Source organism: Prionailurus bengalensis, chromosome A2 (assembly GCF_016509475.1).
Source record: "Prionailurus bengalensis isolate Pbe53 chromosome A2, Fcat_Pben_1.1_paternal_pri, whole genome shotgun sequence".
NCBI classification, from domain to species: domain Eukaryota; kingdom Metazoa; phylum Chordata; class Mammalia; order Carnivora; family Felidae; genus Prionailurus; species Prionailurus bengalensis.
The window spans coordinates 97,704,634-97,727,792 of NC_057348.1; the positions used below are offsets into that span (position 1 = coordinate 97,704,634).

The window sequence follows — 23,159 nt, forward strand, 5'->3', positions numbered from 1 at the left end:
CTCTCTTCATTCCCTTAATGCTGCCTGTATTGAGGCAGGCAAGAAGAATTATGTAGGATCAGGAACCTGCATTTTAATCATGGGATGCCTCTTCCCCACACTGGTGTGACTGCAGAGAGCAAATCTGTGCCAAATATCTGTTGTCACTGTCACTGATGCACGGAGTGCTTTATAGATAGCTTGGATCACTTCTGTCTTCTCAGAGACCATTTTCGGTACTCTTGAATCCTTTGTGAGATCCATATTTCCATCTCATATTATTTTCCTTCTCCCTGAGGGACTGCCTTTAACATATTATCACCAGATCTGGTGGTGGTGGATTCTTTCAGCTTTGTATGTCTGAAAAATTCTTTTTGTTTTCCTCTTGCTTTTTAGGATATTTTTTCTTTGTGTATAGAATTTTAGATTAATAGGTATTTGTTTTGTTTTGTTTTACCTTTTAGTACTTTTCCTAGACTTCTTTGTTTCCTGATTTTAGGCACATGAGTGCATGAAGAAAAGTACATGTACACAGATGAATTAAGAAAATGAGAAAGTGCTATAAATGTTGTTTTATTTTCTGCTTATTTAAGTTAATTGTATATGGCAAGCAGTGTAAAATTTCCGTTGACAAACAGAAGCTCAAAACTCTGTGTGTTAATTCCCCCTGTCCTTTACATTTTTTTAAAGAAAATGCCTTTTTTTGCCTTTGGGCCATAGGTTATAGATCATTGAGTCCAGAACCTTGAGTTATTTTATGGTTATGCACATATGTGTTTTTAATAAAGAACATGGACTATAATGCCTTCAATCTAAAGGAAAACTTTTTAGACTATCCACAGTCACTATAAAATGCTATCATTAGTTGTCAAATTAGCATTTGCTAATTTTAGAAAACACTTTAAAGTTTTAATATAGTACATGTTCATGGTTGAAAGTTTAGAAAACACAGAAAAATATAAAGGAGAAAATAAAAATTTCAGTAATCCCACATCTAGAGTTGACCACTACTAAAATTCTGCCAGTGAATTTCCTTACAGATTTTTTTCTGTGCATATTCTGCTTTTGTTTACTTACTTAAAATTAGGATTGAGATACTATCTGTTGAGTACTTACTATATGTCAGGCAGTCTCCTATGCTCTTTATATTTTGTAAGTTATTTATTATTGCTGATAGCTTTGATTAAATACGTATCATTGTTATTTCTGTTGTATATATAAGGAAATTATGACTTTTCTTATACAGTCACAGCAAGTAAGTGGCAAAGCCTGGCTATAAATCTAGCTTATCTGACTTTAGAGGCTATACTTAAATAATACATTATATTATATCACATCATTAAACACTTTTGTACAACAGACTTTAAGAGTGTATCATGCTATTGTATTATATATGGAAACCATTTACATATTGTTATACTAGCATCTTGTTTCAAGGTGTTGATCAGGTTAGCATTTTTATATAAAAATCATAGTGAATATGTCTGATTATTTCTTTGAAATTACTTCCTTAGAGTGGAATTATTGTGTCAAGGCGCATTACTTTTTAAAAAAATTTTTTTTTAATTTTTATTCATTTTTGAGAGCGAGAGAAAGGGAGGGAGGGAGGGAGAGAGATAACGTAAGCAGGGGAGGGGCAGAGAGAGAGGGAGACAGAGAATCTGAAGCAGGCTCCAGGCTCTGAGCTGTCAGCATAGAGCCCCACTTGGGGCTCAAACTCAAGAATCATGAGATCATGACCTGAGCTGAAGTCAGATGCTTAACTTACTGACTCACCCAGGTGCCCCAAGGTGCCTTACATTTTAAATGCTTTAGAAACATGTTGCTAAGCTGCCCTTCAGAAAGGTTGCTCAGTTTGTGTCTCCTTAGCAGTGTTAAGAGTAGTCTGTTGCACTGAATCAAGACTGAGTATCGTGTTATAAAATCTTTAATACATTGATAAGCAAGATATTATCTTTAAATTTTAATTTCTTCTTTTTGAGCTTCTTAAGATGTTTACTAGACACATCTTTTTTCCTGCAAATTATTTTCCATTTGCTTTTTCCCTGTTACATTTTTTACAATCGTGCTGTCATCTGTTCTTTCAGTGCTAATCTTAACAATGGTCAAGTCCAATAATCAGAATTAAAGAGCGACTCTAAACTAAAACACAGTAAAATTCTGTATTTAGTTTATACCCTTAATTTTCTGTCCAATTTACTGCTTTGAAAATTATTTACCTGGTGTTTGAGACATCCAGTAACCTTTTCTTAGACCTAATCTTCTTAAACTTTTCAGTGTCGTATCATAATCACTTATTTCTAATGAGATCCTTGGGGTTTTTTTTGTTTTGTTTTGTTTTTTTGTTGTGTGTGTGTGTGTGTGTGTGTGTGTGAAAGAGAAAGAGAGAGACAGACAGCTGTATAGATCTTTTTCCTTATATTTTTCACCCCATATTATAATTCTCCCAAATTAGCTTCTTGAACTCATTTTTGTATTCAGTTGGTGAACTGATTTTTTTCCAGGACTATAGAAATTACTTTCAAATTCATATCCCAATCTTGGTGGATATAGAACCTATTTATTATATCACTAGTATCTTGTTTTCATCTCAAACTTAACATAAATTGAATTCCTCTTTTCCTTTTTTTTCTTCCTTTCCCTTGATAAGAACAATCCATTTTTTCTGTGTTGACCCTATTTTTCATTACTTTAGATGTAAACCTTTCTAGTCATCCTTTATTGTTTTATTTATTTTACCTATATAATATCTTATTGTATTTTTTATTTCCCTGCCTTGGAATGTTCCTCAAATTCTTCCTTTGTGTTCATTCTTTGTGCCATATCTCTGTGTCAGGTCTTTCTCTTATTATGCCATATTTTCTGGGGCTTCATTTAGCTGATCTTTCCCAGTTTATCCTCACCTTGTTCCAAGATTATTCTTTCTACAATTATCACTTTTTGTAGCCTTTGTGAACAATAATGTATAGTTGCTCTCTATTTTTTGCCAATCAGGGGCCAAGGTCTTGTTAACATTGAATACCAATGCTATTTAAGTGCATATTCAATTCTCTACTTCAATCAGGAAGATTACATTATTGTCTGCACCAGTGTCCTTCCCCAACCTTCTTGCACATCTTAGTCAAAATAGTAATTACTAAAACTACAATGTATTAAGGCCATATAATACATCAATTACTCTGCTAACCCTTTCACACATATTTTTGCTAATCATTACAATCAGTATGGTAGTAATAGTGAACCTTCTTCATCTAAACTAAGGATTAATTCTTTCAGGAATTCATAGTTGAAGAAACCTAAGGTTTCATAGAAAATGGATTAAGAAAACTGTGTGCTGAGGTAAATGAATGAAAACATCTAAATAAACTTTTGCTAAAATAAAGCAATCAAAATGCATTATAAAGAGACTGTTACACATTTTAAAGTTTTGCTATAAAAAAATAAAGTTTTGCTGTAATAGGTACAGTACCATTCATTTACATTTAACATTTTGCATGCTATATACTTTTAAATAGGATACCTTTTTCCAACCCCCATCCGTCCAGCATTAGGAAAATGATTGTGAATTTGTTTTATCCTGTTGGTGGTGATATGCATTTAAATGGTGATATGCATTTAATTTCCCATCCCCCAGTCTATCACCTTTTTTTCCCAAGTATTCATTGCTTTTCCAGTTTTGTAGATTGGGGATTGTTTGCCATGTGGGCCTGAGAGCTGTAACTTGAGTCTTTAGTCTCCTTCATTCATTCTTCACTTCCACAGTACTTGCAGGAAGGGTGGGTGGGCCTGGATTTACTTCACCTCAGGTTTCTTTCTCTCTTTCCAGGACTACTTTGTAGAAACTTTCACTCCCAGCCTGCCATCTGCTTTCTAGCTCTTTTCTTTTTCTATCTTCCAGTAGTTCCTTTTTCTATTTCTTTACATCTCACAAATTTAAAAAATATTCCTAAAACAACATACAGAGGGGGAAACAGCATTGGGGACTTTTAGATTATCAGTAAGTGAAAACTTTAGGATTGAAATTTTGGTCTCAGCAACTCTGAGACCCAGATTCTTTTCTTACTTCCATACTTCCTTTTATACTCTTCACCCTTCCCCAAGTCCTATTTTTCTCAACATTCATTGTCTTTTACTTCAGGGTTAAACTTAGTGTCCCGTTCATCATTGAAACCATTTGAAGGTCACTGGTTGAGCCCAGCTGAACTCTCGGCCTCTGTACACTTGACTATAATGGTCTGTAGTACATCCATTTATGTTTTTTTGTCATCATATCATGTGTATTGAGTGTGTATCCATAGATTCATTGTTAAATCATTGAGAGCAGGGACCACATGCAACATACTGGTACTAGACTTTTGATAAGCACTCAAACCTGTGCATGAATGGATTGATTCCACTTCTAGTGTTCAGTCTTTTTTGGTCAAATTTCCTTATAACTTTAGTTTTTAATGTTTGTTCTGTTATTTTTCCTAAAGGTAATTTCCAGTAGTCTCTAGTTTTTGTGGGGGGTCACATCTCTGTTTGTTTATTTTGATAGCATTGTATATGGCTGGTGACTTTCTTGGCTTATTTGCAAGAACACCACGACTTCGTTGTGAATCCATCTATTCTCAGTTTTTTTCTTTGCTCTGGTTCCACTTAACCTTCACCTCACAAAGTCAATAGCCCTCTCCTCTTAATATCAATCTATTTTTTATACCTTTCTTAGCACACTTACTGTAATATTTTGTGTAGCTTAGCACACTCCAGGTCTCCAGTCTCTGCAGCATACACACATACCCCTGTACTGGCATACGTGTGTGTGTGTGTGTGTGTGTGTGTGAGAGAGAGAGAGAGATTCTCACACAAGCCCCATACTTCAATCAAATTTGTATCCCAATAACTCTCATTGTTCTTGGAATACAGTCAAGATTGACTCACTCTTACTAAATTACTGACTGAATGAATCAATCAAATCAATGAAGCAAGCATATTATTTTCTCTACTTATATTTTTCTAGCACTTGTGCTATCTTCCTTCTGATTAGACTACTTAGAAATGTCCCTTTAATTGTATTTGTTTCATTGCATTTTATCTAAATTATTCTGTACAAGCATGTGTACTTTCAGAAATTTCTTTGACCTTGCTTGTACTTCTTTTGTTCTTGTCCATTAAGATAATCATCACCCTGATTTTCTTTCACCTATGATTACTCTGTCTATTGACGATGTAAAAACCTATATTTGCTTTTCCTTTTATTTCCCCTCACCAGTAGATGCCAGTCCTGTACATATTAGCTTAAAAAGATAACCCGTTTTAAAATTTTTCAGTCCTTTATTTATTACTCCTTTCAGTCATCCTTAAACTTCTGTCTTTTTTTAAAATATCCTTCTTATCAAATGCTCTTGCCTAATTAAAGTCACGTTATCATCTTTTCATTTTATAAAAATATAACAATGATTTTCCTTTTGAGAATTTGAGCTTTTTAGCTTTATTTTTTCTGGAAGGCCAACTGTGTTCATCTTTCAGATTCTATAATTCAACTTTAATTTGGTTTTTCAAAATACGAAGTATACTTTAAATATTTGAATTAGCAATAATCACACCTCGGATAAACCTCATTGACTATGATACTGCCACTGCGCAAAGCTACTTTAAATATTTGAAAGAAAAAGAATTTTCTTCTTGCCTTTCTCTTCCATAGATACTAGTAAATCAGGCACTTGAACTGCCATGAAAGGTTCTTGGAGAACTGCTGTACTTGTACAACTGTAGTCATTGGTTACTCGGAGACATTGAGGAACTGTTGTCATCAAAGCATGTATTGAGCAATTGTTTCCATAGCATTATGCTTTATTTTATGCAAAGGTTAAGAAGAAATAAAGTCATAGTTTTAGCCATTAAAGTAGTTTAGAATCAACTTATAAGACAAAGTCCCCACCCTCAACACATCCCTACACAAGTTAACTTTTATAAAATAACACAAGGAAATGTTAAGTCATGTTACACAAATTATGTATACACATGCACAAAGGTAGAAAGTTAAAAAAAATGATACTTAGATTAAGTAACATTTAATCAGGAAGGATGTTTTCTAGAAAAATATTTAAATAACAAATGACCAAGAGAAGATGTTGTCGCAGAAAAGGGAATGGCATAAACAGAATAATGGGAAGGGAGCCAGTAAGTGGAACATTTGCATCTTTTGGGTCTTATCAACAGCAGTGTATAAAAAATGTTATGTTAAAAATGGACATTTAACTTTGTCCCATCCAGAGAATAAAACTGCATGTAACAGGAGTTCTTTCTTTTCCTTTATTCTCCAAAAATGGCTTAATAGGATTAGCAGTACATAATTACTGCTCCAGGCTCAGATGTAAGACCCAAGAAGTTTGCAATTTATCTGCTCAGGGAAACCTTATACCTCAAGAAATATTAAACAATTATCTGGAAACATGTAACATTAGGTGAAGGTGTAAAACATAAGGTGTAGGAGAGGTTCAAAGGATAGAAAAAGACCACTAGGCTCGAGTAAACAGGTTAATGCCGAAGGAGAAGTTAGTATTTGAACTGGGCCTTTAGAAGAAGGCTTTCGAGAGGGCAGAGAAGGGATATACGGGCAAATGTGTAAAAGATACAAAGGGAGGAATGTGTACAGTCTTCTCAGGGTATGGCTTGCCTTACAGTTATTATTTTTGTGAGGGTGTTGTTTAAAAATGAAAATGTAGTTGAGTTCATACTAGTTGTTGGTAATATGTTACTAAGGTTAGGTAAACAAATAGAGATATGACAATTTTTATAACAGTATTCTCAATATTGTTAACATGTCACATGGCCTCATATTCATCTGTAGATTCAAATAAATCTCAATTAAAATCCCAGCAGGATTTTTTTTTAAAGAAGTTGATTAGCTCTTTCCAAAATGCATAGGAAAGGCAAGGTACCTAGAATAAAAGTTCTGAAAAAGATGAAGTTAGAGACTGACCTTACCCAATTTGACAAGATTGATTATAGAGCCTCAGTATCCAAGACTATGTAATATTGGTATAAAATAGAAATATTTAATATCTAATAAATATATAAAAATGGCAATATGTGGAATAGAATAGAAAGTAAGGAATAGATGGAGACATATAGGGGCACCTGGGTAGCTCAGTTCGTTGAGCATCTGAGTCTGATACCAGCTCAGATCGTGACCTCATGGTTCATGTGTTTGAGCCCCACATCGGGCTTTGTGCTGACCTGCTTGGGAGAGGCAGAGCCTGCTTGGGAGTCTCTCTCTGTCTCTCCCTCTATCTCTGCCCCTTCCCTGCTAGCTCTCTCACTCTCACAATAAATAAACATTTAAAAAACAATAAAAAAAGGATTGAGACATAGAGTCAGTTGACTTTCAGTATAAGTACCATGGTAACTCAGTGCTAAAATATGTAATATTTTTCAACAAATAGCAGTACAAGAATTAGATATCCATATGGGGAAAAAAACTGAGCCACAAATGTTACCATACCATAATTAATTACGTTGGATTAATTAATTAGCCAAAATTAATCATAGGTCTAGACCTAAGAGTTTAAACAATGAAACCTATAAAAAGAATGCATAGGTGAAAATCTTTGTATTGTCACATTTAACAGGTCACAAAACATGGACCATCAAAGAAAAAAACTGACACGTTGAATTTCACTAAAATCACTTTTATACTTTGAGAGGCACAGTTTCGAAATGAAAAGAGAAAGTATAGACGAGGACAATATATTTGCAAAACATATATACAAGGACTTGTATCCAGAATGTGAAGAGCATTTACAACTCAGTAACAACAACCCAATTTAAAAACTATGGACAAAAGATTTTTTAATAGCTGTTTCACAGAGGAGGATATATGAATGGCCAGCAGCACATGAAAATATGTTCAACATCGTTAGTCACTGGTGAATGCAGATTAAAACCGCATTGAGATACCACTGCACACCTGCTAGAATGGCTAAAGAACACTGACAATATAAAATGTTGGCAAGGATGTTGAGAAATGGAATACTCATACGTGACTGGTGGGAATGTAAAATTTTACTGCCACTTAGGACAATAGTTTGGCAGTTCTTTTAATGTTAAACAGATACTTAACCTTTCAATTCAGCAGTTAAACTCTTTGGTATTTTCCAAGAGAAATGAAAGCATATATTTATGTTAAAACTTGTCTGTGAATGACAATTTTAGTCCTAATAGACAGAATCAGGAAACGGCTCAAATGTCTATCCTGTGCTTTACTCCACGTCTTATGAACAAGAATTTTAGAGGAGGTGCAACTCCAGGAATCTGTCATTTTCCATGTTCCTCCATTTTATTCTGTTGCAATCAGGCAGCCTAGGAACTGGTGCTCTAGACTATCCTGTCCAGTATGGTAGGACTACTACTACCTCATACTGTACTTTTGTGCAAACATGAAAAATGCATCTCTCACAGAAGTATGCCACCTTATGGGTACATGGCTTGACAGCTAGCATAAAGGCTGAATTTCAATTCTCCTAACTCCCTCAGGTGGGAGCTCTAGTTCAGTTTTATGTGTACAATACATAAAGGAAAATATGAAACAAATAACACAAAGCCATGACTCACAACCTCATCATGAGTAAATTAATCTGGCAGAGTGTTTAAGGTAGGTGAGTCTAGAGTTGGCTAAAGGACTTTATTGTTTTTGTTTTTGTTTCTTTTTTTTTCCCTCTAAGACAAGTCTATAATGTTACCACCACAATGCTTCCTTAGACCTAGAGGAAGAGTAGAAAGAGGCTATGTGGGCAAAAAGTATGAAGGATGGTTCAAATGGTTAAGAACGTCTGAGCAAAGCCCACGTTCTCCCTGCTTTGTAGAAGGAAGAGAAGGAATGAGAGTAGGGAGAGATAGTTGTGGATGCATCCATCTTTCCACTTACGGGGAGTAGAGAGTAAGCTCGAGAGAACTAAAGAGGAGCATGCTTTTCTAAAGTCCTGAGAAGAATGATTAACAAAAGGAGAAAGTGATCCTGGACCTGCTCTATGGGAGAAAAGAGTAATGGACTTAACCACAAGGATCAAATGGGAAAAAGGGAGATACATGCTGCATACTAGAATTTTTAATTCGCTGTAATATTTAGTCTATTAATTAATTTTTAATGAACCCACCCTCTAGCACAATAGTCAACCAAAGATTTTTAAATACGAACACTTCCTATGTCTTATGCATACAATAATCCAGTCTTGTGCATGGTGAAATGGGAGAGGGGGTAGAGGCAGATGGGGGGCAGAGTGATAAAAGTTTAAATGTCAAGAAGGATAATGTGGGATAAAAATGTCAGAATTAGTTTAAGACCCAATGCTGAAGAAACTTGACAGCTACACTAAGTGATTTAGAAATATATTTTATTAGCATGATGAGGCTGGTAGTGCTTTGGATAAAGTTGTTCTTTAAGATTAATGTTTAACATTTGTATTGAGATGTAATTCACATGTCATCACTTATTTAATTATAGAATTCAGTCATTTCCAGAATATTCAAGATGTGTGTAACTATTACCTCAATTAATTGTAGCACATTTTGACCACTCCAGAAAGAAACCCTATGTCCATTAACAATCACTTTCCTTTTCTCCCAGCTCCCTCCCTTACCCCCACTTTAGGCACTGATCTACTTTCTGTCTGTAGATATTTGACTTTTCTGGACATTCCATATAAATGGAACTATCCTACAATACGTAGTTCTTGTGACTGGCTTTTTTTCACCAGTATGGTGTTTTCAAGGTTCATCCATGTTGTATCATGTATCACATTTAATTCCTTTATATTTCCAAATAATAGTCTATTGAATGGATATACCACATTTTGTTTATTCTGACGTCAGTTGATGGATATTTGGGTGTTTCTTCTTTTTGGCTATTATGAATACTGGTTTGAACATTCATGTACAGATTTTTGTGTGGACATGTTTTCATTTTTCTTGGGTATATACCTAGGAGAGGAATTTCTGGGTCATGTGGTAACTCTAGGTTTAACGTTTTAAGGAACTGCTGGATGGTTTTCCAAAGTAGCTGCATGTACCATGTTATATTGCCTCTGATAATGCATGAGGGTTACAATTTCTGCACATCCTCATGAACACTTGTTATTATCTGTATTTTGGCATAACCATCTCTGAGTGGGGGTGTGAAGAGGTATCTTATTTTAGTTTTGATTTGCATTTCCCTAATCGCTGTTGATGTTGAGCATCTTTTCCATGTGCTTATTGGCCATTTGGGTGTCTACTTTAGAGAAATGCCTATTCAGATCCTTTGCCCACTTTTTTTTCCTCTTAAGATATACTTGACGTATAACATTATATTTCAGGTGTATAACATAATGATTTGTATGTGTTGTGAAATGAACACCACAGTAAGTCTAGTTAACATCCATCACTATACATAGTCACAAATTATTATTTTTTCCTTGTGATGAGGACTTTTAAGATGCACTTTACATAACATCTTTCAAACATGCAATACAGTATTATTAACTATAGTCCCCATGCTATATGTTACATCCCCATGACTTATTTATTTTGTAGCTGGAGGTTTGTACCTTTTGACCTCTTCATCCATTCCATCCACCCCCACTTCTCACCCCCCCTACCTTCTGGCAACCACCAACCTGTTTTCTGTATATGTGAGCTTTGTTTTTGGTTTGTTTGTTGGTTTTGGATTCTAGAGTCTAGATATAAGTGAGATCATATGATATTTGTCTTTTCCTGACTTAGTTTTAAATTAGGTTGTCTTTCGGTTATTGGGTTATAACTATTATTTGTAATACTGTAGATATAAGCCCCATATCAGATATATGATATATAAATGTTTTCTCCCAATATGAGTATTGCAAATTAAAACAATGATGAGATACCACTACATACCTATTAGAATGGCCAAAATCCAAAACACTAACAGCATCAAATGCTGGTGAGGATATGAAGTAAAAGAACTCTCATTCATAATTTTGTGCTGTTATCATTTCAAGCTTTTTACAAATTGCACATGACTTCTTAACTGTCTTCCTGATTTTAATCTTTCTTTTCTATGTCATTCTTTTCTCATCCTTACCCCTAATGGAGGAATATAATAGCAGTTTTCAAATATATGAAGGGATATCATGAAAATCGGAATTGATTCACTCTGTGTAACTGTAGTAATAAAAGAATTTTACTCTTTTCTTCTAAATTATATTATGAATAACTTCAAAACTGAATGCATTGCAGAAAAAATTCAGCTCATTCTGTAGCTTCTTTTTGGCTTCAGATGGTAGAAACCTAAGCAAATAAAAATCACTTCTTCAAACCTTCTTCAACTTGCTATACACACTCAATTTTTGGTCTTCATTATGTTCTCTCATATTCTAGAACGGGCTAACCTACTGTCCGTCCTTCCTTTCAAAAGAAATTCTTCCCATTACTTCACCTACACAATTATATTTTTTCTATAACTGTTGCTGCTGGCATAGCATCAATTATCCATACTACATTTAATTGACAGTTTACTTAACCAGCTTCTGGTTAACAACCTTTGCAAGTAGATAAGAACTTGATAATAATTGCCTACCATACACAAACAATACCAGACTAGCAGCCATAATTTCTGCAGCCACACACACTATTTTTACATCTTCCTGAAGTGTAAAGATAAACACATTCATGAATACGATGCAAAGCTATAGTAACTTTATAACATTTTATTTTTTTAAGATTATTTATTTGAGAGAGAGGAGCAGAGATAGAGGGGGGGAGAGAGAGAATCCTAAGAAGGCTTCATGCTGTCAGCGCAGAGGCTCGAACTCACGAACCATGAGATCATGACCTGAGCCAAAACCAGGAGTCAGACACTTAACCGACTGAGCCACCCTATAACATTTTGATAGAAGCAGAGTTGTTTATATTATATGCTTTATGACTAAGGTTTTGGAGATCACTAAGAATCTTGGAAATCATGTTTTAAGATGATACTTTTAAAACATAATTACTATTGATATAAAAGTCAGAATTATGATTCAGTTTAAACGCAATTTTTTTATGCTTGTGAAACTTTATGTAGGGATACTGCACATGGTGCCTGGTGTATCCATATCAGAATATTAGGAAGTTCAGATTAACTAGTCTCTTTATTTGGAAAATACAAGCCCACACCTTTACAAAATCATGGAGAAAACATAGGTATGTATTTTAAGCAAAAATTATTAAGTTAGTCTTATTTCTAAAGATTGACTTTTATTACGTGAACTGGGCTCTCTATAAAAATTTTTCTGAGCTTCTAGAAGAATCTCTAAAGATTTTTTTCTTTGTTAAGATACTAGAAGAGAAGATTTCTGAAAATGCTTACTATTCTCTATGAACCAGATTATCCTTCCTTTCAATTCCAAGACTTTATAATTTAATTTATTAATACCCTTCTATGTTAGGAACATATTTCACGCACACACGGTGAGAGATAACGGCTTTTCTCAATTACAGGAACACAGAGAATATGTAACTTCAGTTCTGCAACCTCAGAAATAGCTTTAAGTAATCAAAGAAACATAAAAACTCACCAGTCAGGATTTCAAAAGGCTATTTTCCTTTCTAGTGTCCATGAAATTTTATATGAAATAGCCTAAGCCCACAAATAGTCAAAAAACAAATTAAAGGAGAGGAACTCAAATTCTTTGCCATCTCCCACAAGAGATAATAGATCCCCAGAATCCCGATAGCCATCTCAAGAAGTCAGATTATAAAATTACAGTGGTACTCATTACTGCTACCAGTGGGGAATTATTTATTGTTGTTGCTGTCTAGTGCAAACTAGATCCAGAACCAAAATGACCAAAACCAGAAAAAATTCAAAAGTACTAAGTCAGAAAAAAACCATGTTAACAAACATAGCGCATTATTGCTGCTTTGGCATCACTGTGGAGACCAAGCAAATAGGTGCCTGGGCTTAAACAGCCCATGAAGTGCATTTCTGTGATGACAGTTGAATTGGCTTTGTGAATCCACTGTGGCATCTTGGTGGAACCTCCAAAGCTATTGTAGGCTAATATTCAGAGAGTTAAAAAATGACTTTGGTACATAAAAAATGAACATGTATTAGACTTTACTAAACTCACTAATTAATGAGAGAACCAGTGAGATGGTAAATGTGATTTAAAGGACATTTTAGAAGAACATAGTTCAAGGCAATATTACTTAATAAAGTAGTATTAGAACATTAATAAAGTAACATTGCTAAGTTAGACATAAAACTAGTTAATATTCTACAGGGAAATAAACCATGGCCTATGAGATTATCTTTTTAACAGAAGAAAAGTATCTGAGTTTATTCAGGACAAAAATCTACAAATTAACATACAACTTAAGTATATCCAGGATTTTAATCAATTTTAAACAGTGGATCAATTAAAATACATTCCCCCAAATTATCCTTGGTTGGACCTGTTAAATAATGCACCTACATCACATAAAAAAGATAGGTTGCTCTCCTTTTTGCCCTTGTTTTCAAGCTTTAAATAACTGAACACATGGCAGCAACACATGATACAACCAACACTTGCCCAGAGTAATTATATAGACAAGTTTTATTGATGGGAAGAGTCAATATGATAAAGATGTTAGTTTTCCCTGAAGTAATCTAAAAATCAGTATGATTTTATTCAAACCTCAACAAGTGTTTTTATAGAACTTGTCCAGTAAGTCCAAAATTAATTATGAAGAGAAAAAGCTCAAGAATAGTTCAGAAAAATTTGAGGACAATGAACTAAGTAGAGGGAATTGTCCTATGAAATGTCAAAACTTACTATGAAGCAATGGAGTATGCAGAGATAGACAAACAGACGAGTAGAAACTAATAGAAAACCCAAAACATCTTGATACACATTTGAAACCCTGACAGATGTAGCACTACAATCAATGGAGAAAAAGTGAACTCTTACTAAATGTTGTTAAGCAGATTGTTTATAACACTTGGAAAAAATAAAAATAGATCACTAACACATATTATAATAAAAAATAATTTCCAGGGGTGCCTGGGCAGCTCCATCAGTTAAGTGTCTGACTGTCAATTTTAGCTAAGGTCGTGATCTCACAGTTTGTGGGATAGAGCCCTGTGTCGAGCTCCATACTGATCAGCACAGAGCCTGCTTAGGATCCTCTCTCTCCCTCTGTCCACCCCTCCCATTCTCTCTTTCTGTGTCTTTCAAAAATTAATAAATAAACTTAAATAAAAAAAAATAGCTGGGTAGATAACTAAATGCAGAAAAGCAAAATGTTAAAACTTGTAGAAGAAAGTATAGAATGTTTGTATAACTTTGAGGCAGAAAGGGAGTCCTGAAAGAAAACACAGAAATACCTAATACAAAGCTGAAATTACAAATGTGATTATAGTTTTAAATTTTTTTTCCTCAAAATACCATTTTTCAGAGAAATCTGAAAGGACAAGCTATGGATTGGGCCAAAGGTATTTGCAGCGTATTTCATTGAGAAAGTGTTAGTACACAGGATGTATAAGAACATCTTCAATAAATCAATAAGGAACAAGATACTCAACCCAAAAACATCAACAAAAATGGTTAAAAAAAACCCATGATCTAACCGTCTGCAGAAGTGGACAAATAACTCGAAGATCTGAAAAGTACATGCAGCCACACTAGTAATCAAGGACATGCAATTAAAATCACAATGTGATATCTTTTTACACTTACAAGATCACCAGTATTTTTTAAAAATTTTTTTAATGTTTATTTATTTTTGAGAGAGAGACAGAGTGAGAGCGAGGGAGGGGCAGAGAGACAGAGACACACAAAATCCAAAGCAGGCTCCAGGCTCTGAGCTGTCAGCACAGAGCCCAACGCGGGGCTCAAACTCACGAACTGAGAGATCATGACCTGAGCCCAAGTCAGATGCTCAACCAACTGAGCCACCTAGGCGCCCCGAGATCACCAGTATTTAAAAGGTTCCAAATCTCACCAAGGTGAGATTGGTGAGAGTGTGGAAAGTCAGAACCTTTCATACAATGCTATTGAGAATATGGATTGGCATAGCATTTCGAACAAAATTTGTCGGTCTGTTTAAGTTGAAAAAGCCTATGTTCCTTGATTCAGGAATTCTATTTCTAGCTATATATTGTAGAGAAATCCAACACGTGTGCATAAGGAGACATGTATGAGCTAAAATGGAAAACAATACAACGGTCCATCTGCAAAATAATGGGTGAATATATTTTGGTATATTCATAAAAGATAATGCTACACGGGTGTTAAAATGAACTAATAGAGGAGCCCCTGGGTGGCTCAGTCGGTTAAGTGTCTGACTCTTGATTTCAGCTCGGATCATGATCTCACGGTTTCGTGAGTTTGAGCCCTGTGTCAGGCTTTGCACACTGACCTCATGGAACATAATTTGGGATTCTTTCTCTCCCTCTTTCATCTCTGTCTCCCTCCCTCTCTCTCTGCCTTTCTCTCTCAAAATACAAATAAATAAATAAATAAATTTAAATGAACTAGTAGAATGGTTCTATAACCATGGATAAATCTCATACGTAACACTGGGTGAAGCATATTGTGCATATCATATATATGTGTTATTTCTACATCTAAACCCCAAAAGGAAGACTAAGCATCAAAATTAGTATGATGGTTACCTCTAAGGAAAGAGTGAGCAGACTAGAATTAGAGGCAAATAATAAAGGGGCTTCAGCTTTTCCATAGTACATTCCTTTAGAAAAAAAAAATGACTCAAATATTGCACAGTGCTGAGATTTGATAAAGTTGGGTGTTTGGTACATGGGTTTTTATTAGCTAATTTTCTCTGCACTTTTCCATGATTGAAATACTTGAAAATACTTCAGAAAATAAAAAAGAAATACTTCATTTTGAGACATAAAAAAATGGTGTATATATAACATATACATATATATATACACACATATATACATATATATATATATACACACAGACATGTATATATATATGTATATACGTGTGTATATATATATGTGTGTGTGTATACAGACATGTATATATATATATGTATATATGTGTGTGTATATATATATGTTTAAAAGCATTATATACTAAATAACACTAATACTGTGTGTTGCTCCTAAACATAAATAAATACATACATTTATATACATGTGTCTGAACACATGCACTCATATACTGTTATGAGCATTATATATTTCAAGCGTACAACTTGAATAGGAAGGATTCCCTGCAATTCCTTGAGGAGGAAAAGTGGAAGGCAGGACTAGGTATGAGGCCCATAGTGTATTTCAGCTGGATGTATTATGTTTTATGTAATTTATTAAGGACAAAAAAATGATGTAAGTATGCCATACATTAGCAGTTATGAATTCTTTGTGATAGGATTATGAATATTGAGTAAACTGAATCTCTCCATTTAGTATTGCTTCTATCTATTTTTTCAAAACAATCTTTTTAAAACATTAAGCATTTGGCTAAGATCTGGAACTTGTGTATAAAAAACAAATTTTGGATCAATAAGAGTGTCTTAAATATCAAGTGTTTTGTCAACTCATGTATTGAAAATGGTAATGTATTATCAGAAAAGTTAATTATGGGTAATTTTTCCCCTCTTCCCAAAGAATACAAGTCAATGACCAGATTGTGGAAGTGGATGGAATCAGCTTGGTGGGTGTCACACAGAATTTTGCTGCAACAGTTCTCAGAAACACCAAGGGCAATGTCAGGTAAATATGTGGTTTCAGATATGTATAATTTCATTACTTAATATTATGTTGAATTTTAGCCTGCTAGAATTGTACCTATAGATGTATGTAATTTCAATGAGAATTTTATCTAAATACTTAAAACTTGCCTTTAGTTTTTAATGTTTCTTTCTTATTTGCTTATATTTGTTATATTTGTTAAATTACATTTGTTTATACAAATGTAATTTAAAACCAAAAATTATGGTATTTTAGAAAGGCATGAAGATACGAAGTATACAGTGTGAATCAATATGGTCAATTACTGAACTATGTTAATGTTCCTAACTAGATAGAATTTCTGCTTACATCCTCAACAAATATGAATTTAGACTCTAAATCCTTTTAATAAAACCAGTTATACAATAAGTTGAAATTGAGCTGATTATACCTATATCCAGTGGTACATGGTTCTTAGAAAGACTGTCCAAATTATGTAAGGTTAATAAATGCATTTAAAAAGTCTCTTCATAGACTTTATAGGACTAATCTTTGATAAACTATAACTTTGCCAATTTAAAGTACAGAGGGTACATTCTTTTAGACCTTGAAATTTATATTTGATCCTGGGGTTCTGAAAATTGTAGCTTGGAAAACAAATAAGAAAGTAGTCCTGAGCCAGCTAAGGTCAAGTTAAGAAATCCATTTTATTTGGTCATAAGGCATTTATGTATGTATATATGTATGTATGTATGTATGTATGTATGTATTTTTTGTTTTGTTTTTAATTTTTATTTATTTTTTTAATTTACATCTAAGTTAGTTATGTATGTATGTATTTTTTAAAGTTGATTTATTTATTTTGAAACAGAAAGAGAATGAGCAAGCGAGCCAGGAAGGGGCAGAGAGAGAGGGGGAAAGAGAATCCCAGGCAGGCTCTGTGCTGTTAGCACTCATGTGCTGTTAGAACTCATGAACTGTGAGATCGTGGCCTGAGCTGAAACCAAGCCTTGGATGCTTAACCGACTGAACCACCCAGCTGCCCCATAGGGTATTTGTTTTTAAATACAGTGTTTCTTATGTCTTAATACTTTTCCATTAATCCTATGAAGGAACATATAGGGGACATTATTTAGTATGGGTAAGTCTCCAAATGTTTTAGTGTTATCAGCAGAATAGAACTGCCAAATATTTTGAAAATACCAAGTGAGTTAATATTTCTGTAAAGACAGTAACATGAGGATTTTTTTGCAGCATGCTTTATGTTGCACAAACATGGGTTTAAGTTTTAGAATTTAGACTGTTTCATTTGGAAAATTTCCTTTAATGATGAAGGAAATGTTTAAGGAACACATCTGTGACTTTTATGGGTGCTGTGTTGATGCTCCAAGAATACCCATAGTCCTGAGAAAAGGATGTGAAATAATTGGAAAGAGCATAGATAAAAAACTCTCTGATGCTCCCTCAGGACAGGTGATTTGTCTTTCTGCAGATTGTTGTCTGTTTTTGAGACAGCACTTTCCTATGTCAGTATAGAACTTGGTTTAAAAGCTACCCCAATTAGGCTTTGAAGTGAATTTTAAAGTGAAGTGAGATATACATTAAACTTAGAAGACTATTTTTCTTTTTCTTTTTTTTATAAGAACATTTTTTCAGTTGCAAAGAAGTTTACAGTTACATGAAATCCTAGCCATCCCTTTCCTTCAAGCCTTGTCCAAATTGCAAATGACTTCTTAACTCTACCCTGATTGCAGTCTTTCCCTTCTTCAGTCTGTCCCTCTCATCCTTCCTCCTAGTGGAGGAAAATAATAGTTTTCAAATCTAGGAAGGTCTGTCTATCATGGAAAAAGGAATTGACTCATTCTGTGTAACTCTGGCACTGGAAGGTCTAACACCTATAGGTAGAAATAATAATTCTGCATCCATTATGTGCCTCTCTTCTTCAGAAACCTTCAATGACCCTCCATTCTGTACAGAATCTAAGCTCTTTATCCAGATATTAAAATTTTTTCATCATCCAGTCTTACCACTTACCTCTCTCTATGTTCATACTTTGGTTCCGTTGGACTGGTGTAGTCATATTCCTTCAAATGTGCCTTGTGAGTTATTGTTTTATTATCGTACCTTTCTGTCTGCCATTTTTTTCTGTTTAAAACACTGTCTTCTGTTTAGAACCTATTTATCTTAAGGCACATATTTCAGCTCCTTTGCCCTGAAGAAGTCCTCCTTGACCTCTATATTACCTAGTGATCTCTTCTTCCTGGTAACACTCATCATTCATACTATTTTTTTGACCTTGAGGTGACAGCACATTCTACTTTCATATTTTAAAGGCATACATTTTATTTCCTCATTCACTTTGCACAAGTCTTGATACTGAAATGGGACCTTTGGCCCCCTTTGTTCCCCCAAATTATTTAACTCAGGGCCTTAGTTAATTGAATATAAGGAAAAAGTCTTTTCTCAATTTTAATTTATTAAAAATATTTGAATCCTCTGGATATATTTTAGGTGGTAGTTCTTCATAAAGTATTAATACAAAAATAGGGTCCAAAAACAAGATCTGTATTTTCATGAACTTTTTAAAACTGAGAATTTAAAATATGTATGGTTTTGAATTTCTTATTATTTGGTGACTTTGCTATCATATTTAGTGGTTACTACATTTATTCTCAAAAAATGATATCTACAAAATTAGTCAGTTTAGTTTGATTTTTTTCCTAACTAGTAGGCACAGACCTGGGAGGAATGTGTGAGAGCCGTGGGTCTAAAGATCCAAGTAGGAGAAAGATGTGAAGCTAGAGGTGATGAGAAAAACAAAACTGAGATTTGAATGGTGATTATTTCTTAAGTATTGGAGGTCAAGATTTTTACTTATTTCCTTGAAATGTGTATGAAATTGGTGTCACCATTTGGATGTGAATCGAAATTATACAGTGAAGTTCTGTGACTTCATCCACACTTTCAGAGAATTATTTTCCATCTGACCTCAGTCTACTTTATTCTAGTAAAGTAAAAATTACGATACCTGAGTTCATGAACCAATACTACTAACAAAGACCCCATGAATATGACATTTTTAATGCTCTAGAGAAATTACAACTATTTTAATGTTGCAACTTTCAAGGATATATGTATGTTTTTCAACCCTACATCATTTATATGAATTAAAGCATACATTAGGCCATGGTTAACAAGTGGTTCCGGTAAATGATTATTATTTCCTTCACTTAACTGATATCGCTTAAAACGAAGCACTCACTGTAAGTACTGTGTTTATATCATGTAATTATGTAATTGATTAGGAAAGGACCCACAGGATTCAAATAGTTTATACTCAGAAATGATGCAACACAGGAACAGCAGGAGAAAGATGAGCATTAACAGGGTGGGCATGGAGGACTCAGGCTCATCCTTCCACTGGGCCTCACAGGACTTGGTCTCCAGATTCTAAACCACCACAGGCATGTGCATGAAGCATCTTGGTATCAAGAAGCGCAAAGTCTATGTATGGTAGGGATTTCTCACTGAAATCATTGACAGCCCCTAGATTCTACCAAATCCCGGTAGAAGTAACAAATCCGGTTATTACCAGTTTTGACAAGTTAGTCTGTCTTGCCTTCAAACAATTCATGGACCCATATTTGCAAAGCATCATTTGTCCCTGGTTAGTACATTTCACAGCTCTGACCAGTGTTCAGTACCATGCTCTAGGCAGTTCTGAAGATGAGTACTTTGTCAATCCAGGTGGTCTCATGCTATATAATACATATTACATATAACACATTTACTGCTCTCCTTTTGCTTTAGATTCTTACTATTTAGTATGTTTCTATTGTATGTTTCTTCTTCAAAAAATTTTTTATTTGAACATATTTATTATGTATTCCAATTTTACCTGGTGAAAACCTAAAAAGAAAATGTTGTAAATTATTTAAAAACCTATAATCTTTTTGGTGGTCAATAGAATGTAACTTGCCAAATGTAATATAGTTAAAAAGTTAGAAAAAAGTTCTATTCTTATTATCAGATCCTGCATTATGTGAAAAATAATTTAAAGGGTAGAGATTCAGATCGTTTGAATCAGCAGGTTTATCCACTTATTCACAATTCCTTTTTATAGCAGAACTTACTAAATGATGCTTTTCTTGGAGATCCTTAAAAGAGCCTATGTCTGTTGGTCCATGTAAAGTTATGGGAAAAATACTTTTAAACTTGAAATTATAAGGTCATTAGAAAAATAATGATTAGTTTGAAAGACATAAAAATACTGGTTGTGTACCTGTGGAAGGAAAGTAGGAATCTATAGATACTAGGAGACTAATTCAAAGTTATACAAACTACCTTCCATTTATTTTTGGATATCTTTTATATTTGGATATTTTGTGTGTGTATATATATTTGGATATTTTTTGTATTTGGGTATATATATATGTATATATATGTGTGTGTGTGTGTGTGTGTGTGTGTGTGTGTATCCATATATAGTTTTGCCACAGATGTCCCAAATGTAGACAGTTGACTCAGTCTCTTATGCTACATCTCTGTGGACAATAAAAAAATGTATTTGAATTATAGTGAAGCTAGAGGATAGGTAAAATCATACAGCTGATTCTGGTATTATTTAATTTATTCATTGATATTTCTTTATGCACTTAGTGCTAGGAATAATTATCTTTCTCTAGTAACTGCCTTTTTTCACATGAAGCCAGACCTCGTGGATTCAGATTCTGGTTTAACTACTTAGATACATGAGTTCATAGAAGTGTTTAAATCTCCCTGTGCTGTAGTTTCTTCACCTATAAAATGGGCATCATGATAGTACCTACCCCATACATTGGTGATGATTATTAAATGAATTAATACATGTAATAAATGCCTACAAAAAGTTGGACCTCAATGAAATATTGGTGATTATTATTTCCTTCTCAAAACTCTGATCCCTTCTTAGATGTTCATGTAGATTGCTGGAAAACTGAGAGGCAGTTGTATAGCTATTTCCAACAAAGGCACAGGGCCTTACAGTCTGCAGAGGAGACAGACCCTTGTTACCAGTTTCTCTTTAACTCTTTGGAAGTACCAATATAAATCATTTCTTCATATCTTGATTTTTCAGTTTTAGATGAAAATTTAATAATTGCTTGTTGTAAAGCTTTCACCTAGCAGGGTTTTTTTTTTCAGTTAAAAACTTTTGCAAGAGTTTATAACATTTACTTTCTAATACATAGCTACAATTGTCATGGGTAGTTTTTCTATAAATTCATTCAAAAAGTTAAAACCAATAGGCAGTATTTATAATGTTATGCTTATGAAAATATTATTCAGTTTAGAATCAAGTAGTATGACTGAATTGATAGAAAATGAAATGTAATTTTATGTCATTCAATCTGTGTCACTGGAAGGGAGGGTTTCAAAGCATAAAGGTTCTAATGGAAACTGACTTAATTTATTTCTAGCCTTCTTGATTTCCTCTGGGTCATCCATAGCTGCCAGGGTGCTTGCATGTCTGAAAATGGATTATTTTGCCCTGAAATATGGCTAGGTATAGTATTTGAGGTTCAAAATCTTTTTCTTTTAGTATTATGAAGACATTTTCCATTGTATTTTAATATCTACAATTGGTAAAGAGGATTTTAATATTAATCTGATTTGTAGTCCGGTTTTCTGTCTTGGATTTTTCCCCCCTCTTAATTTTATTTTTGAAATTTTTATCAGGCTACAACTAGATCTGTGTTTGTTTGTTTGGTGTAGTTCTACTTGGGAGTCAGTCTGAACACTTGAGTTTGAGAAATTTTTCCATTATTATTTTATTATTTTCTTTATTTTTCATTGTCTTGGTTTTCTCTTCTCAAACCAGTATTAAATGGGGATTAGATATCTTGGCCATATTGTCTAACATCTTCTTTCTGTCATCTCCATCTGTTTACGTTTTTGTTAATATATTCTAAGAGTTTTCTCAATTTTATCAACCATATTACCAATTTATTTGTAAGCCATGGCCTTTTTTTATCCGTTCTGACCCATTCTCTGTTTCCTTTTTCTACTTAAAGTTTGTCCTCTCTTATCCAACCTTGAGAATTATTCACCTTCCTGCTTGAGATCTTCATGTGGCTTTCAAATGTAATTAAGTTTCATGTAGCACATCAAATGTAATATGTTCAAATTATTATCCTTTGTACCATTCTCTGTCTCCTCCAAAAAAAACAATCATGTGATCTCTACTTGGCTAATTCTGTCTTATCAGTTCTCAGTTCAAAAGTCACTTTTTCAGTAAATGAGTTCTTCTTGTATTAAGCTTTTTATGTTGTCCAAGTCAGTTTCTATCACATTACCATTATTTTCTACATAGCATTCATCAAGTAATCCTCTGATGATCCACTCTTCCTAGTATTGCCTCTCTTGTTCAGTCCTCCACCTCATTGTCTCCTGACTAGCCTTGATGATTAGAGTATAAAGAAAGTAGTGATGTGTGACTTCTGAGGGTATGCTATAAAAGGCATACCTATACCTTCTG

The 23,159-nt window shown here is 34.0% G+C and overlaps 1 protein-coding gene and 1 pseudogene across 13 annotated transcripts in view; one reads left to right on the forward strand and one right to left on the reverse strand.

The window, feature by feature from the left end:
• Positions 1–23,159, forward strand: part of PPP1R9A (protein phosphatase 1 regulatory subunit 9A) — a 320,221-nt gene that overhangs the window by 184,231 nt on the left and 112,831 nt on the right. For all 13 annotated transcript variants that reach the window (XM_043588903.1, XM_043588901.1, XM_043588909.1 and 10 more), the window contains exon 5: positions 16,583–16,687. In XM_043588903.1, the coding sequence (XP_043444838.1) occupies positions 16,583–16,687 (105 nt within the window). The remainder of the gene's footprint in view (positions 1–16,582; positions 16,688–23,159) is intronic.
• LOC122488884 lies at positions 5,477–5,609 on the reverse strand (annotated as a pseudogene).